This window comes from Diuraphis noxia, unplaced genomic scaffold (genome assembly GCF_037042655.1).
Source record: "Diuraphis noxia isolate RWA-SAM2 unplaced genomic scaffold, SU_Dnox_SAM2 contig0003, whole genome shotgun sequence".
NCBI classification, from domain to species: Eukaryota; Metazoa; Arthropoda; class Insecta; order Hemiptera; family Aphididae; genus Diuraphis; species Diuraphis noxia.
Window position 1 is genome coordinate 44,477,824 of NW_028301713.1, and position 18,327 is coordinate 44,496,150.

At 33.7% G+C, this 18,327-nt stretch overlaps 1 protein-coding gene across 1 annotated transcript; it reads left to right on the forward strand.

Annotated features, from left to right (window-relative positions):
• Positions 1-1,011: 1,011 nt before the first annotated feature.
• On the forward strand, positions 1,012-14,084 carry LOC149057425 (uncharacterized). Its single transcript, XM_089223405.1, has 3 exons — positions 1,012-1,162; positions 11,486-12,310; positions 12,394-14,084. The coding sequence occupies exons 1-3, from the start codon at positions 1,012-1,014 to the stop codon at positions 14,082-14,084; spliced, it is 2,667 nt and encodes an 888-aa protein (XP_089079531.1).
• Positions 14,085-18,327: the final 4,243 nt, after the last annotated feature.

Genomic DNA, 18,327 nt, shown 5'->3' on the forward strand with positions numbered 1-18,327 from the left:
ATAAAATTTTTTCAAATTGCCTATTAACAAGAATAAAAACAAAAGCAGAACAAATTATTGGCAATTACCAAGGTGGCTTCAGACCGGGAAGATCGACCACAGACCAGATATTTATTTTAAGACAAATATTTCAAAAAATCTGGGAGTTCGATAGAGAAATTCACGTTCTTTTCATAGATTTTATTTGATAGCATCCATAGAGAAAGCTTAATAAACATCTTGAGAGAATTCCATTTCCAGGACAAGCTTATAAAATTGGTTGGGATAAGCATTTTGGATACATTTGTCAAAGTTAAGGTTGGAAATACAAACTCAGACCCAAAAGAGAGATGAATATTACACCGCAAGAAGGAGTTAAATTCCAGGAATCGTCCATAGGACTTCTGGCTTATGCAGATGATCTGGTGATCATGGAGGATTCACAAGACGGACTAAAAGATTTATTAAACCGGCTGGAGAAAGCAGCACTGAAAGTTGGACTCCATATCAATGAGGACAAAACGGAATATATGGTAGTAGGAAGACGAGACACTATAAGATTATATCCAACTCTTAACATCAACAACCGAAATTTCAAAAGAACAAGACAATTTAAGTACCTAGGATCCATACTTTCAGAGAGAAATGAAATCGAAATAGAAATAGGAACAAGAATTCAGTCAGGATATAAATGCCTTTATGGTCTTGCGAAATTACTGGGATCAAGATCACTTTCAAGAGAGTTAAAATTACAATTATACATCACATTAATACGACCTGTTATTACTTATGGAGCTGAGGCGTGGCCATTAAGGAAAAGTGATGAAAGAAAACTCTTAGTTCTGGAAAGAAAAATACTGAGGAAGATCTTTGGACCAGTAAAGGACAGGCTTAGTGGGGAATGGAGAATAAGGAAGAATGATGAACTAGAGACACTCTTTCATAAACCCAGAACACTTACTCGAAACAATAAAGAACAAAAGATTGCTTTGGGCTGGGCATGCCTGGCGTAGTCAAAACCCACTCATACGTATGGTACTGGAGGAGAACCCTAATGGAAAAAGACCGCTGGGAAGACCACGTCGGAGATGGGAGGATGGAGTTAGGGATGATGTGAAAGCATTAGGTGGAGGAGAAGATTGGAGATTACAGGCATCGAATAGAGAAAACTGGAGGCAAGGATGTATGTCGGGATGGTCATAGTGGCCGAGTTTACCGAAGAAGAAGAAGAAGGTATGTGTGTAATTCACTTTATGTCATTGGCACGTCGGACATTTTTACGCTCATTTTTACCAACACAAGTAGTCCGTCGGTTTCATTTCATTGTTATTGGTAATTTTTAACATTTATCCTTTAATTTGTATTGTTTTGACAGTGTGGCTGATTAATTGATTAATTATGATATTGAGATATTGTATATGATATTATATTTTACGTTTCATGTGGGTCGACTTTTGATTACCGACTCTCTAATACGAATTGATAGACGCTCGAACACGGTTTTCAAATATTGCCGCCTCGATGGGTTACCACAAAAACCTTTTATTATAAATCCACATATCGCGACGTCAATCGTATTACCTACTCATATCGTCTACCATTATGGTAGTGCAACATTACAGGCGCTATGTACAAAATTCTAACGATATACTCTCCGAAATCGGTATTCACTTGACGTGACTGACTTGCTAGACATTTAAATACGGCATTCGGCTTTACGCTTTTCGTTTCGACATTCATAACAGCACAAGACTGGACCGTATCGACTGTTGAACTGGGATTTCAAATTTGCCGCTTTCGAAACGATACCTCCACGCCTCATCATAAATCGTTATCATCTGCTACGACTTTTTATTATTGTCCGGCGAGTACAGCAATGATTTTAATAATTCAAACGACTCTGTCTCCACCATCGATACCCACTTTTCACCGACCAAGGGGGTTTGGGGGTATATCACTACGGCATGTGTACAGGATTTTATAGTGTACTCATTTGGTGAGCAATGACGATAACAATTATTCTTAATTTATTCTCTGCCAAAACGCATCAGACATTGCAATGTATTCGCATTCGTCTGTCGGTTTCATTTCGTTTTTATTGGTACTTTTTAACATTTATCCTTTAATTTGTATTGTGACGGTGTGGCTGATTAATTGACTAATTATGGTATTGAGATATTGTATATGATACAGCATTAAACCTTACAGTTTTGAACGTTTCATGCGGGGCCCACTAAAAGGTCTACTTTTGATTACCAACTTCCTAACGAATGGATAGATGCTCGAACACGGTTTTCAAATACTGTCGCTTTCGATGGATTACCACCTCACCGGTGGGCCTCATCAAAAACCCTTTATCATTAATCCACATATCGCGACGTCAATCGTATTACCTACTCATATCGTCTAGCAGTATGGTAGGACGTAGTGCGACGTTACAGGCGCTACGTACATAATTCTAACGATATACTCTCCGAAATCGGTATTCACTTGACGTGACCGACTTGCTAGACATTTAAATACGGCATTCGGCTTTACGCTTTTCGTTTCGACATTCATAACAGCACAAGACTGGACCGTATCGACTGTTGAACTGGGATTTCAAATTTGCCGCTTTCGAAACGATACCTCCACGCCTCATCAGAAATCGTTATCACCTGCTACGACTTTTGATTATTGATTGACCGGCGAGTACAGCAATGATTTTAATAATTCAAACGACTCTGTCTCCGCCATCGGTACCCACTTTTCACCGTCCAAGGGGGTCTGGGGGTCTCCCCCAGCTAGCACGGAGGGCTAGTCTTATATTATAAAACGTGAAGACGGTGGCGCGTCCAAGTGTCGATTATTTCGTCCCATAGGGAATCACCAATCACAAAATTCGACGGCGATTCTCGCTTATCGCTTTTCGCCTTTTCCGATGTTTGCGCGTTATTGATAACTCGAGTGCGATTCTTCAGATTCTCGCCGGCGGGTGCCGACATTTTCGCTTTTCGCCCCCCGTACTACCGTTTTCGACCTTTTTTCGGCCCCGTTCGAGCTCTCATCGCGTTCCCCGCGAGTTTTTACCGTCCGCGCGGTCCGCTCTTCTCCCGTGCGCCGTCCGCCGGGGCCGAGACGTCGATCGCCAGAACCGTCGCCGCCCGTCGTCAGTCGCCCGGATTTCCGGACGTTTTAGTTTTTCCCCGATCCGTTTCGTCTCTTTAAAGGCCGCGAGTGCTTTTTTTCGGTTCGCAGCCTTCCCCGCCGTCTTTTACGTGCCTACGCCTGTACACGATTTTGTTTGAATTCAATAAATCACATCAATATAATGTGTGTCGTTATAGACATACAGAAGGATGTACTGCCACGCGTACTACATAATTAACGTGTACCGTGCCCGTAGGTTGGTCGGGGACACAGATCGTGATGCCATCGGGAGAATAGCAAAACATAAATCTTACCCACTTAATGCATATAGTATAGTTACCAACACATGAGGACATTCAACAATTTTAGTATTATTCTACTGCTGTTATTGATTTTGTTGCAATAAGTATGATTGCATTTGTGTTAATTAGGTAAAACTGTTTTTTAATTCCATAATGTACATACAAATACACACACACACACACACACACACACACACACACACCATAGGCTTCAGCTCCTCACATATATTTTCAATCACTGCCTCTCAGAAGTTCTTAAACTTTTATAAGTATAGGTAACAGATTTAATACAGTTTTTACATTTTATATTCTTATATATATATTTTTCTATTTAAAATAATAGTTATCAATATAAAGTATTGCTAATTATATTAAATAGTTACTCATTTCATCATATTTTTCAAAACAGTCATCTCACATTTCAATTCATTAGGTATAACTTGATTGCTTTATAAGTAATGATGATCCTTCAAAGCTTAATTTTAACAAATTGTGATACTGTCAGGAGAATAACTTTAATAAATAAAGCATAATGAGTAACAGCAGTAATTATTGTACATTCTAAACGTCAACAACTGATGTACGCACAACTCTGTGATATGATACATCATACATTGAACAAACAAATAGACATGTGAGTTGTAGTAATGTGTAGTACATAACCAGGTTAGTACACAGCTTAACATAACAAGTTGTTCTTACTTTAACAGCTGTATATTGTTATAGAATTTCACAATTCTGTTTGACTCAACACACACACATAGTGCATAGGTAACGAATAAAATACAATATATATGCCTTAGACTGGCCAGTGACCATATTATATGTAACATAGCTTTAAGCATTGGACTTAGAGCAATACATACACAACAATAATAATGCATATGCAATGTATTCACATTTAGTATGCTACTAGGTATATTCCTGTGACATGTATAAAGTTATTAGATTTATATTGTTAAATTCCTATACTGGATTTTATAGTGTACTCATTTGGTAAGAAACGACAATAACAATAACAATAGCATAATATATCTAATTGGAGTAATATATACACCGGAGAGGTTGTAAAAGAAGTAGTACATGACTTTTATTCTTTATCAAACACACATCAGACATTACAATGTATTCGAATTGGGTATATATGTTTGCTGTGCTTTCTGTTGTCTGTGATACGATTTCACCCAAACACGGTACACAACAATTAAATATATGTGATGTGTAGATTATAAACTCTACTGTAATATACTGGATTTTATAGTGTACTCATTTGGTAAGCGACGTTAATGTTCCGCTGCTCTTATGTGTTGTTTATGTTTTAAAAAACAAATAAACATGCAAGTATTTAATGCACAACGATATATATTGTAATATGTAGTACATGACTTATATTTTTTAACAAAACACAATGTATTCGTATTGGATGACTATGATCACCTTTAAAATGCAATATTTAATAGTATTTGGAATACATAAATATATATATTGTATATGATTTGATGAAAACAATGGTGTGTGTAAGTATTCATATATTGTAAAATAAGTGCATTATGCAATAATATATAAAACAACGGTATATATATACACGAGAGGTAAGAATATATGATTTATAGAATTCACATGTGTATTCAATGGGTTAAATGGAATACGATTCATTATTAATTATATCAAAAAACAGCTTAACAGTAGTAGTTTCCACAGAGATTAACAACTCGAATAGTAGGTAGGTCCCGTTAGGCGTTAGGCATAGTAAACCGTAGGTGTGTAGATCCATTCCGTGATCGCCGATTTGGCGGCGGCAATGACAATCGGTACGGTCGGTGTTTTTTTGCATTTTTTTTTTCGAATTTTTCATTGGAAACGTTTTAAAAAAAAAAAATTTAATTGGCCGCGAGTCTGTTTCAAAGCCATCCATATCGTACCTACGTCTTCTAACAATATATTGCGTGTACGACATTACCGTACGTTATTATGCCGGGTTTACACCAAGCCGACAAAATAGCGACTTTCTGTCTCGCGACGAAATGGAAACATAAATGATAATTATTGTACCGTCGGCTAAATTTTTGCATTTGCTACATCACGGGGTGACACACGTCTTATGTATAATACCATATAAGTATATCATTAAATCGGTTGAAAATGTTTATAGAATTATGACTTATTACCGCGGTAACTCGGTTGCATAAAGTTTAATAAATTATTATTCAAGATTATCATCTAGGCAGTGGTTTCAAATGTATTTCGTTATTCAAATGCAAGTCACACAAACAATAAATTATGTCAATTTCATTTCATTTTTACTGCTTAACAATTATTCCAAATTGACACTTTTAAATTCTGTATTTGTAAGTTTTACACTAACATGCTGCTGCAATAATGTTTTTGTCAAAACAATCTATCCAACTAAGTTCGTTTAAAACATAAATGTAGATCATGCAGTCGATAGTTATCGGTGCCTACACTTACTGTTGTAGAGTCAACAACACGTTTGTAACTGCGAAACACACAGGCATGTTAACACTTATTGTTTCAGCCTAATCAACATAAATAAATTAATATAAAGATTATAAATATGTATGAACACACCGTTCTTCTGTATTTTAAAATACAATTGAAAATGTTGACCGTATTTATGTTGTTTAAGTAGGACTGTGTGGAACTATGTTTCTATTGCATAGTTCACACACACTAAGTTATTTATAAGTTATAACTCACTTTTATTTTACCTTTAACAAATTATCAAAACACTTATACATTTCACAGTATGTATACTGTACGCTCACACGATACTATACAAGTATCTGATATAAATATTCTGCATAACATAAATCTCACCTCAGACTTATCATATAATATTATAATTTGTTCTACTGCTGTTATTGATTATGGCTTTCTACTGAATTCTTTATTTGTGAGACGTGTACTAGGGATTCCATCATTCCAAATTCTGTAATGGGTGCCTGCACTCAATGTTGTAGAGTCAACAACAAATTTTTTTTCTGCAAAACTCATAGGCATATTAAACACTTATAAATAAAAATTATTATAAAGATTATGAATATGTATGTATGAACACACCAATTAAACGTTCTTCTGTTTTGTTCTACTGCTCATATAAATTACAATTGAATAATATGTACAATAATATGTTGTTAAGGTATAACTGTATGGAACTGTATGTTTCTTTTGCATAGTTCACACACACACAATAAGCAAGGTTACAGTTATTCATAAGTTATAACTCACATTTATTTTAAATGTGCCTTTAACAAATGAACAGAACACTTATCCATTTCACAGTAAGTTATAATGGACTTTCTTTCATAAATCTCACCTCAGCACATTCAAGTAGATTAACAAATATTAAAATTTCATAACTCATCTTATACCAGCTTTGTTCAACTGACTACTGCTGTTATTGATTATGTTGCCTATGATTGTATTAATATTAATTAGGTAAAACACACACACACACCTACAATAAGCTGCAGTGTTACAATTTTAAAGTTACCTAGCTACTCATAACTCCCTAGGTACCATATCAATTTATACTTATACGTTTTCTTACACAGTTAATTGTCTGTATATACATAACTAAGGCCGTATTTAGGGGGGAGATACAGGGTACTGTTGCCCCAGGCAGCTGAGAGGGCAGCTAATTGTATTTTTTATAATGATTAATGAGGCGTATTTTATTATTTTTTTTGCCCCTTGGTGTCAAATTCTTAAATACATACATAAATACATGTTGAGTTCTGCTAAATGGCTTCATCATTCCACATGCTGTACTCTTTTCAATGATCCCTATGTCGTTAGATTATTTCAATACTTTATTTTCCGTGTTGATAGAACTAATTGTACGTTGTAAATGCTTAAGTTAACTTAATATTTGAAATTTGTTTATGTAACCTTAACATTATATATCACCATGAATTGCTGTTAACATATTAATAATGTATTGTAGTATAGTAGGCACTGATAATTAATTTCACTATGTTATATAGATTTAAAAAATAATGTGTAATGTATATTTTAATGTTGTTATACAACAATATAACGTTTATTGCTATTATACACTGCGAAAATTCTACTGCTCAAAACAAAATATAATTGAATATTTCTATTGCATAGGTCATACACAAACACACACACTGTGTGTGACAGACAATAAGTAGAGTTACAGTTATTTATAAGTTATAACTCACTTATAACAAAACACTTATACATTTTACAGTATGTTATAATGGACTTTCTTTCATATAAGTACACTGTAGGTACTCACATGATACTACAAGTATCTGATATAAATATTCTGCATACAGTATTATATATTTAGTGTTTAAATTGCATAATGTAGATACAAATACAATACACACACACACAAACCAAAGGCTTCAGCCCCTCACATATATTTTCAATCACTGCCTCTTAGAAGTTCTTTATCGCCCTTTATACACTATAAAAATTTGCTAATTGCAAGGCAAGTAAAACTTAAAAATAAGAAATAAAACAATAATGAACTTTTATAAGTATAGGTAACAGATTTAATACAGTTTTTACATATTTTATATTCTTATTTTTCTATTTAAAATAATTTCGTTGTCAACAATATAACATCTCTATCAATATGAAGTATTGCTTATTTCGAAAACCGTTCCTTTGACATAATAGTAGATCTGAGGTTATTATTATTTCTTCTCATTGCAAGTAGACGGAATTGACCTGAAGAGTGATAGCCAATTGAATCATTTCAAAAAGATTTGGAACTGTATATCTTTATCTTTAGATATATTTTCTTCGACGGTTAAATATAGTTAGTAACTCATTTCATCATATTTTTCAAAACAATCATCTCACATTTCAATTCATTAGGTATAAGTAATGATGATGCTTCAAAGTTTAATTTTAACAAGTTGTCTATTATTTGTTTTTTCAAAAGTAATCACTTATTGTTTTTTTAATATTTCAATATTATAATATAAAGCTTCGCGTGGTTTTTAGGGGGACTTTGAATGTTTTTTTACGGGGCTTACGCATGCCGAATAGGTTTTATTACCTACACAATTCATACAAAGTTAATCGGTTTAACAATATTTAATTCACTATTCGTTAGAGAAAAAAACAGCTTAAGAGTAGTTGTTTTCATACGTTTAACAACTCAAATAGTAGGTAGGTCCCGTTAGGCGTTAGGTTTTAGGAAATTATTATTTAATTTAAAAGTAAATTTTAATTCTAATATATTCGAAATTTACATTTTGAAGAAATTATTATAATATTGTATAGGTACTAAACTGTGTAGAATTTTAAAACACATTTATTAATACATTTTGTGTACATATATATTAGTTTAAGAATTTTTGATGAAATAGTTTTCCCAGATTTTGTACTGGAGAAAATCTAAGTATGTTTATCCCCCCCTAAGACAAATTCCTAATTACGCCACTGACATGGCACGCATCACTCCGATCATACTGTTGATAATTATTCACAACTCATATACCTATGGGTGCCACACTTACTGTTGTAGAGTTAACAACACATTTTGTTTCTGCAAAACTCACAGGCATATTAAACACTTATTGTTTCAGCCTAATCAACATAAATAAATTAATATAAAGATTATAAATATGCATGTATGAATACACCAATTAAACATTCTTCTGTTTTGTTCTACTGCTCAAAACAATATACAATTGAATATTCCGTATTTTAATATTGTTTAGGTGAATAGTTCACAAACACACACACAATAAGTAGAGTTACTTTATTTTTAAGTTATAACTAACTTTTATTTAAAATATACCAATAACAGATGAACAAAACACATTATGGACTTTCTTTCTTACAAGTACACTCTACTCACATGAGATGCTACAATCATATACCTATGTAATTTATAAATTCACTTAATAGTTAATACATATAGTATAGTACCTACACTTACTGCAGTTACTAACACATAAGCTCATTCAAGTAGATTAACAAATATTTTATAACTCATCTTATAGCAGTTTTGGCTATGGATTGCATTATTGTTAATTAGGTAAAACCATGTTTTAATTGTATTGTACATACTAACGCACACATACACATCTACATTAAATAGTGTTACACAATTTTAATGTTACTCATAACACATTGGTATCGATAGGTACTTTAACTACAAACAGTTAAAACCATCTGTTGTGTCCTGCTAAATGGCTTTCTACTGAAATCTTTATTTGTGAGAGGTGTACTAGGGATTTCATAATTCCAAATTCTGTACTCAAGACATAAACATTTCTCACTCCAATCATACTGTTGAAAGTTAATTACATAACACTACATATGGGTGCCTACACTTAATGTTGTAGAGTCAACAACAAATTTTGTTTCTGCAAAACTCATAGGCATATTAAACACTTATAAGTAAATTATTATAAAGATTATGAATATGTATGTATGAACACACCAATTAAACATTCTTCTGTTTTGTTCTACTGTTCAGTATAAAATACAATTGAAAATTTTATGTTGTTAAAGTACCTAATAATATGTTGTTGAGGTATAACTGTATGGAACTATGTTTCTTTTGCATAGTTCACACACACACACACACACACACACACACACACACACACACACACACACACACACACACACACACACACACACACACACACACACACACACACACACACACACACACACACACACACACACACACACACACACACACACACACACACACACACACACACACACACGCACACACACACACACACACACACACACACACACACACACTCACACACACACACACACAATAAGTAGAGTTACAGTTATTTATAAGTTATAGCTCACTTTTATTTTAAATGTACCTTTAACAAATGAACAAAACACTTATACATTTCACAGTATATTAAAATGGACTTTCTTCCATATAAGTACACTGTAGGTGTACTCACATGATACTATAAGTATCTGATATAAATATTCTGCAAAACATAAATCTTACCCACTTAATGCATATAGTATAGACTATATAGTATAAAGTATAGGGATACTTTAGAACTAACTGTACATCGTATATGCTTAAGTTAACTTATTATTATGTATCACCATGAATTGCTATTTGTATTTGTATTGTATTTGTATTTGTTATATAACGTTTATTACTATATACGCCGTGAAAGTTGCTGATTTTATATGTAAGATAAAGCAAGTTATCAGTGGTCAAAAAAGTAGTTCTTCTGTTTTGTTTTACTGCTCAAAACAAAATACAATTGAATAATTTGACCGTATTGATATTGAACTATGTTTCTATTGCATAGTTCACACACGCACTCAATAAAAGGTAGAGTTACAGTTATTGTACTTTTAACAAATGAACACAACACTTATACATTTTCACAATATAGTTTATAATGGACTTTCTTTCATACAATTACATAGTACTCACATGATACAAATATTCACCTCAGATGGCTCAGACTTACCATATAATTTATAGTATCTACACTTACTTTTATAAATATGAATGTACAAACTAATCAACTCATCTTCTTATATCTGTATTTTAACCTAACCGTACCTCAATTGTATTGCACATAGACGCAATTAGAGTAAAAAAATTGGGAGGCCTTCAGCCCCTCACATATATTTTTCAATCACTGCCTTTTAGAAGTTATTTTCCACTCTCTATACCACCATAATATTATGATGTCATGTTACTTTTGAGGTTAAAATAATAGTAATGCAATAATAATAATAATAATGTACCATGTACAAATAATATTTAAAAACAACTGTTTCTGTTTGCTTTTAAAATGTTAAAATGTCACTTTTGGTTCGACTTTGTGTGATCTGTATAAACGTTGACGGTGTCGATGGCGTTTCCATGCGTGGGTATTTATCATGTACCTACACTATACACTCTTGATGATGTAGGTATTGTTTAGGTATGTTTAACGGAAAATGCGAAAAAGGTCATAAACTGGGAACCGGTTTTGCTGTGCACGAATCAATAATATATTCAGTAAAGGAGTTTAGAGATATAAATCCGAGAATTACAACTTTAACAATTAAAACAGACAATTTTGACATGGTATTAATCAACGCGCATGCTCCAACTGAGGATAAGAATGAAGAAGAAAAAGAGCTGTTTTATGCAACACTAGAAGATACGTTTAGCACGTCAAAAGGTGATATAAAATTAGTACTAGGTGATTTCAATGCAAAAATAGGAAGGGAAGAGTGCTACAAATCGACTATTGGAAACTACAGCCTACATTCCAGCACCAACGATAATGGTACTAAATTAATCGACTTCGCTTTAGGAAAGGGTTTGGTGGTCAAAAGTACTATGTTCCAACGAAAAAACATACATAAATATACATGGATCTCGCCGAATGGGAGACATAAAAACCAAATTGACCATGTCCTAATAAATAATAGATTCAAAAATAGTATCCTGAATATAAGAACTTTACGGGGAGCTGATATGGACTCGGACCACCTATTGGTTGGTATATGGATGAAAGTAAAAATTAAGAAGTATAAGAAAGGTAATCTAACAAACAAAGGACGTACCGATATAAATAAACTAAAGGACAAACAAATATGCAAAGAGTATGTAGAGTGCTTTCAGAATATTATTAAAAGTAAACAACTAGATATAGAAAGAAACTTAAATGTTCATAAAACATGGGAAAATGTAAAAGAAAGCATAAATAAAGCATCATCGAAAGTCTTGGGAAAAAAAGTATCGAAAACAAAACCATGGATCAATACGATTTGTGAAGAAGCTGTACAAAGAAGAAAATTAGCAAGACAAGAGTGGTTAATTGACACTAACAACGGAGTAACACTGAGAAGATTTAGAACTCGCCAAAAAGAAGCCAGCAAGATATTGAGATGTGAAAAGAGAAAATACGTTCAAAACATATTAGAAACAGCAGAACTCGATTATAAAACACACAGAACTAGGGATATGTATAAGCGAGTGACCTGAATGATCTCAGAGGTGGATACAAAAAGAAAGAAAGATTTCTAAGGGATGATGATGGCTCCCTGATAACTACAAATGAAGAGTTGGCAAAGAAATGGGCTAGCTACTTTGAAAACTTGCTAAACTGTGAAGAACCGAATGAAACCTTTAATTTTAATTTTAATCAGGAAATCCAAGAATCACAGGATTGTGAAGAACCGATCTTGGAAGAAATAAAATTACAGATAAACATGCTAAAGAATAACAAATCCCCCGGAGAGGATGACATTCAATCAGAGCTCTTAAAGGAAGGCGGAGAGGAAATGGTAATGTGGTTATGGAAGGTAATTCACGAAGTCTGGACAACTGAAAAAATGCCTAAAGAGTGGAAGACAGCGGTGATCTGTCCAATTCATAAAAAGGGAAGTAAACAAGAATTGCCTATTAACAAGAATAAAAACAAAAGCAGAACAAATTATTGGCAATTAGACCGGGGTTTCTATTATTACCTAGGTGGCTTCAGACCGGGAAGATCGACCACAGACCAGATATTTATTTTAAGACAAATATTTCAAAATATCTGGGAGTTCGATAGAGAAATACACGTTCTTTTCATAGATTTTAAGAAGGCGTATGATAGCATCCATAGAGAAAGCTTAATAAACATCTTGAGAGAATTCCATTTCCAGGACAAGCTTATAAAATTGGTTGGGATAAGCATTTTGGATACATTTGTCAAAGTTAAGGTTGGAAATACAAACTCAGGCCCAATTTTAGTTAAATCGGGATTAAGACAGGGAGACGCTATGTCACCAATCTTATTTAATATAGTAGTAGAGAAAGTCGTAAGAGAGATGAATATTACACCGCAAGAAGGAGTTAAATTCCAGGAATCGTCCATAGGACTTCTGGCTTATGCAGATGATCTGGTGATCATGGAGGATTCACAAGACGGACTAAAAGATTTATTAAACCGGCTGGAGAAAGCAGCACTGAAAGTTGGACTCCATATCAATGAGGACAAAACGGAATATATGGTAGTAGGAAGACGAGACACTATAAGATTATATCCAACTCTTAACATCAACAACCGAAATTTCAAAAGAACAAGACAATTTAAGTACCTAGGATCCATACTTTCAGAGAGAAATGAAATCGAAGTAGAAATAGGAACAAGAATTCAGTCAGGAAATAAATGCCTTTATGGTCTTGCGAAATTACTGGGATCAAGATCACTTTCAAGAGAGTTAAAATTACAATTATACATCACATTAATACGACCTGTTATTACTTATGGAGCTGAGGCGTGGCCATTAAGGAAAAGTGATGAAAGAAAACTCTTAGTTCTAGAAAGAAAAATACTGAGGAAGATCTTTGGACCAGTAAAGGACAGGCTTAGTGGGGAATGGAGAATAAGGAAGAATGATGAACTAGAGAAACTCTTTCATAAACCCAGTATACTCGAAACAATAAAGAACAAAAGATTGCTTTGGGCTGGGCATGCCTGGCGTAGTCAAAACCCACTCATACGTATGGTACTGGAGGAGAACCCTAATGGAAAAAGACCGCTGGGAAGACCACGTCGGAGATGGGAGGATGGAGTTAGGGATGATGTGAAAGCATTAGGTGGAGGAGAAGATTGGAGATTACAGGCATCGAATAGAGAAAACTGGAGGCAAGGATGTATGTCGGGATGGTCATAGTGGCCGAGTTTACCGAAGAAGAAGAAGAAGGTATGTGTGTAATTCACTTTATGTCATTGGCACGTCGGACATTTTTACGTTCATTCTTACCAACACAAGTAGTCCGTCGGTTTCATTTCATTGTTATTGGTAATTTTTAACATTTATCCTTTAATTTGTATTGTTTTAGTGCACTCGACAAAAATGACAGTGTGGCTGATTAATCATGATATTAAGATATTGTATATGATATTATATTTTACGTTTCATGTGGGTCGATTTTTGATTACCGACTCTCTAATACGAATTGATAGACGCTCGAACACGGTTTTCAAATAGTGCCGCCTTCGATGGGTTACCACAAAAACCTTTTATTATAAATCCACATATCGCGACGTCAATCGTATTACCTACTCATATCGTCTACCATTATGGTAGTGCAACATTACATGCGCTATGTACAAAATTCTAACCATACAGTCTCCGAAATCGGTATTCACTTGACGTGACTGACTTGCTAGACATTTAAATACGGCATTCGGCTTTACGCTTTTCGTTTCGACATTCATAACAGCACAAGACTGGACCGTATCGACTGATGAACTGGGATTTCAAATTTGCCGCTTTCGAAACGATACCTCCACGCCTCATCATAAATCGTTATCACCTGCTACGACTTTTTATTATTGTCCGGCGAGTACAGCAATGATTTTAATAATTCAAACGACTCTACGTCCACCATCGGTACCCACTTTTCACCGACCAAGGGGGTTTGGGGGTATATCACTATGGCATGTGTACAGGATTTTATAGTGTACTCATTTGGTGAGCAATGACGATAACAATTATTCTTAATTTATTCTCTGCCAAAACGCATCAGACATTGCAATGTATTCGCATTCGTCTGTCGGTTTCATTTCGTTTTTATTGGTACTTTTTAACATTTATCCTTTAATTTGTATTGTGACGGTGTGGCTGATTAATTGACTAATTATGGTATTGAGATATTGTATATGATACAGCATTAAACCTTACAGTTTTGAACGTTTCATGCGGGGCCCACTAAAAGGTCTACTTTTGATTACCAACTTCCTAACGAATGGATAGATGCTCGAACACGGTTTTCAAATACTGTCGCTTTCGATGGATTACCACCTCACCGGTGGGCCTCATCAAAAACCCTTTATCATTAATCTACATATCGCGACGTCAATCGTATTACCTACTCATATCGTCTAGCAGTATGGTAGGACGTAGTGCGACGTTACAGGCGCTACGTACATAATTCTAACGATATACTCTCCGAAATCGGTATTCACTTGACGTGACCGACTTGCTAGACATTTAAATACGGCATTCGGCTTTACGCTTTTCGTTTCGACATTCATAACAGCACAAGACTGGACCGTATCGACTGTTGAACTGGGATTTCAAATTTGCCGCTTTCGAAACGATACCTCCACGCCTCATCATAAATCGTTATCACCTGCTACGACTTTTGATTATTGATTGACCGGCGAGTACAGCAATGATTTTAATAATTCAAACGACTCTGTCTCCGCCATCGGTACCCACTTTTCACCGACCAAGGGGGTCTGGGGGTCTCCCCCAGCTAGCACGGAGGGCTAGTCTCTTATATAATAAAACGTGAATCCCTATATATATCGCTCTAAGCAACCCATGGAAGAATTACGTTTTTCTTCCATGGGTTTCTTAAGACCGGCCAATCGCGTTACTTCCTCGCGGCGGCGGCCGAGCTATCACGATTTTTCGGTTATCGTATCACTCATCAGTCACAGATATCGTGTTTTAGATTTTTCGAAACGTTTTACGCTTATTTTTTCCACTTTTTACTCGATTTTTCTGCTTTTACGCCCTTTTCCGTCGCCTTTTTTTTTACGTTTAATTCAAGCGCGTTTCTTTTAAAATCGAAAACGCGGCCGACTTTCGTTTTTATCGTTTTTTTTTTTCGTCTTTAAGACCGCCGACTGCTCTTTTTTCGCGTAGTATACTCATTTTCGAACCCGTAGACGTGCGGTACCTACCTATTGTACTGATAATAATAAATATTATACTGTTTTTGTTTGATTCAATAAATATTGTTTTAAATACGTTTAATTCTGTCTTTTGCCTGTTCGAAATCCTTATTTTAAGCTCATGTCGACGGTGTTTGAGTGTTCCTACTTTTTATAAATTATTACAAAAACGGCTACTCGGTTAGTAGCCAAATATTTAACACAGCACATAAAAGGTGCGACTACATGTGATATAATAATATGTAATATTTATTTACACTTTTGTTCGTCGACGGCTCAAAGAACGTAATCATATGATGCTACGGATAAGGTGTTTAATATTAATTGCTGTCGATAGGTGTAATGAGTAGTCTACGACGGTGGTTAATCGACAACCGTAGTATCTGTGTATATGTAATCTCTTTAGGGTTTTTATGTTTAAATTGATTAAATAACTACTCGGTTATACTATATTTAGAATATTTTGGTGGTAATGTTAATAATTTAGTAAAAGTGAGTATGTACTGCTACGGATGCATTATTAAATATCATTACTTATAGGCAATGTAGTTTTTATTCATTTGTGGTAATTAAATAGTTACTAAATTACACTTAGTAGTAATAATATGGACAGTTTTATTTATTAACGGCTGTATGAATGTCATTCATGGGACGGATAAAACATTAAATATTTTTGTTGATAAATAATTTAGGTTCTATGAGTAGTCTATACATTTGTGATAATCAAATACCTACCCAAATTTACCAGAAAAAGCATATTTTGGTAATTATATTAACGCTTTGGTTCATCGCCGGCTCTATTATTGTCAGCGTGTTATTCAATATTACTGTTTATAGGTAAGTTAGCTACTGTGAAAAACCTATTGTTTTTAAATATTTGATAGATTTAAATAACACTTTAGTTCATTGACGGTGTTAGTTATGAAAGTCTATATGTACTGAAACGGATACAGTATTAAATTATGCTTTTGATGGGTAAGGTAGATTCTGTAAGTAGGTTATCTATATTGGTTAGGTTAATTATTTAACCAAGCCCACAAATGTACATTAATGTAATATAATAGTATAGTCACAAAACATAGTGTTGACAACATGAAATGGTATTTTTATTAAATAGTATACATACATGCATATGTTAAATTTCCTTATTTTGACAAATTGTGTAAAAATCATTAGAATTAGAATAAATTAATAAGCAAATTTAGTTAAACCAACTTCAATAGTTTTATAATAAAATTATTCAAACATAGACTATCAAAATAAATAAAAAATAATATATTGATATTACACTACATTGAGAAGTAACGACTAATTGTAAATTATTTAACATTTACCTAGAACTTAATTATTTAGCTGTGTATATATATTTTTAAAATATACACAATGATTTTGTATATATTACAATATATGTTTTTATTTTATTTTACACCTAACAAAAAAGAAATTGCTGTGTATTCACATGACTTCTTGAATCTTGATTAATTTTGTTAATTACAATATGCAATAAAATAATGGTAGGTTTACTAAATATTATGACTAAGCAGTGAATAGAAACATAACTTAGTACAATATGAACAGAATCATAGATGGACAAATAGTATGAACACATCAATTAAAAACAAACATACCTACTATATTATAAGGTTAACTGACACATAATTCACACGTTTAAACGTTTTTAGTTTTAATATTTTAATCGCCGCTACATAAAAACGGTTTAAATGCTGAAGTTTTTCCATTAGCCAGTACCTCGGTAGTATGTCCCAGTAGGTTAGGCGTTAGGCATTTATTTTATTTATTGATATCGATAAAAGTGTTTTTAAAAAACTGTGGTCTCTGGATATCGCTTATTACCGTTAATCACTCCGCATCTTATATCTATGTGTACATCATATTATTAATTAATTATTATTAATAATAAAATTGTTAGTTGTAGGACTAGCTAAGTTATTACGGTGGCTCATTTAAATAACATAGCCACCTGAGATCTTTTGCATTTTTTTCGAATTTTATTTTATTATTTTTTGTTATATTATTACTTAGTTCTTTTTTTAGTGAAGGTTGCTCCACCATCACTGAACACCAATTAGAGCTATATGCCTTTAGGTATTTGGATATCCCATAACGACGACAAATGATAATTGATGGGTACCTAACCATTTACGATCTTTTACCGTCTTCCATAATAAACCGTTTTCAAGAAAAAAAAAACCATTTAATTAAGCTAT

Excerpts from the sequence above, each read along its gene's own strand:
- LOC149057425 (XM_089223405.1), top strand. The coding sequence starts at position 1,012 with ATGGTACTGGAGGAGAACCCTAATGGAAAAAGACCGCTGGGAAGACCA. Across the intron at positions 1,163-11,485 it reads AGAAAACTGGAGGCAAGGAT|ACAATTTTGACATGGTATTA; the intron begins GTATGTCGGGAT and ends CAATTAAAACAG. Across the intron at positions 12,311-12,393 it reads AGCCAGCAAGATATTGAGAT|CGAGTGACCTGAATGATCTC; the intron begins GTGAAAAGAGAA and ends GATATGTATAAG.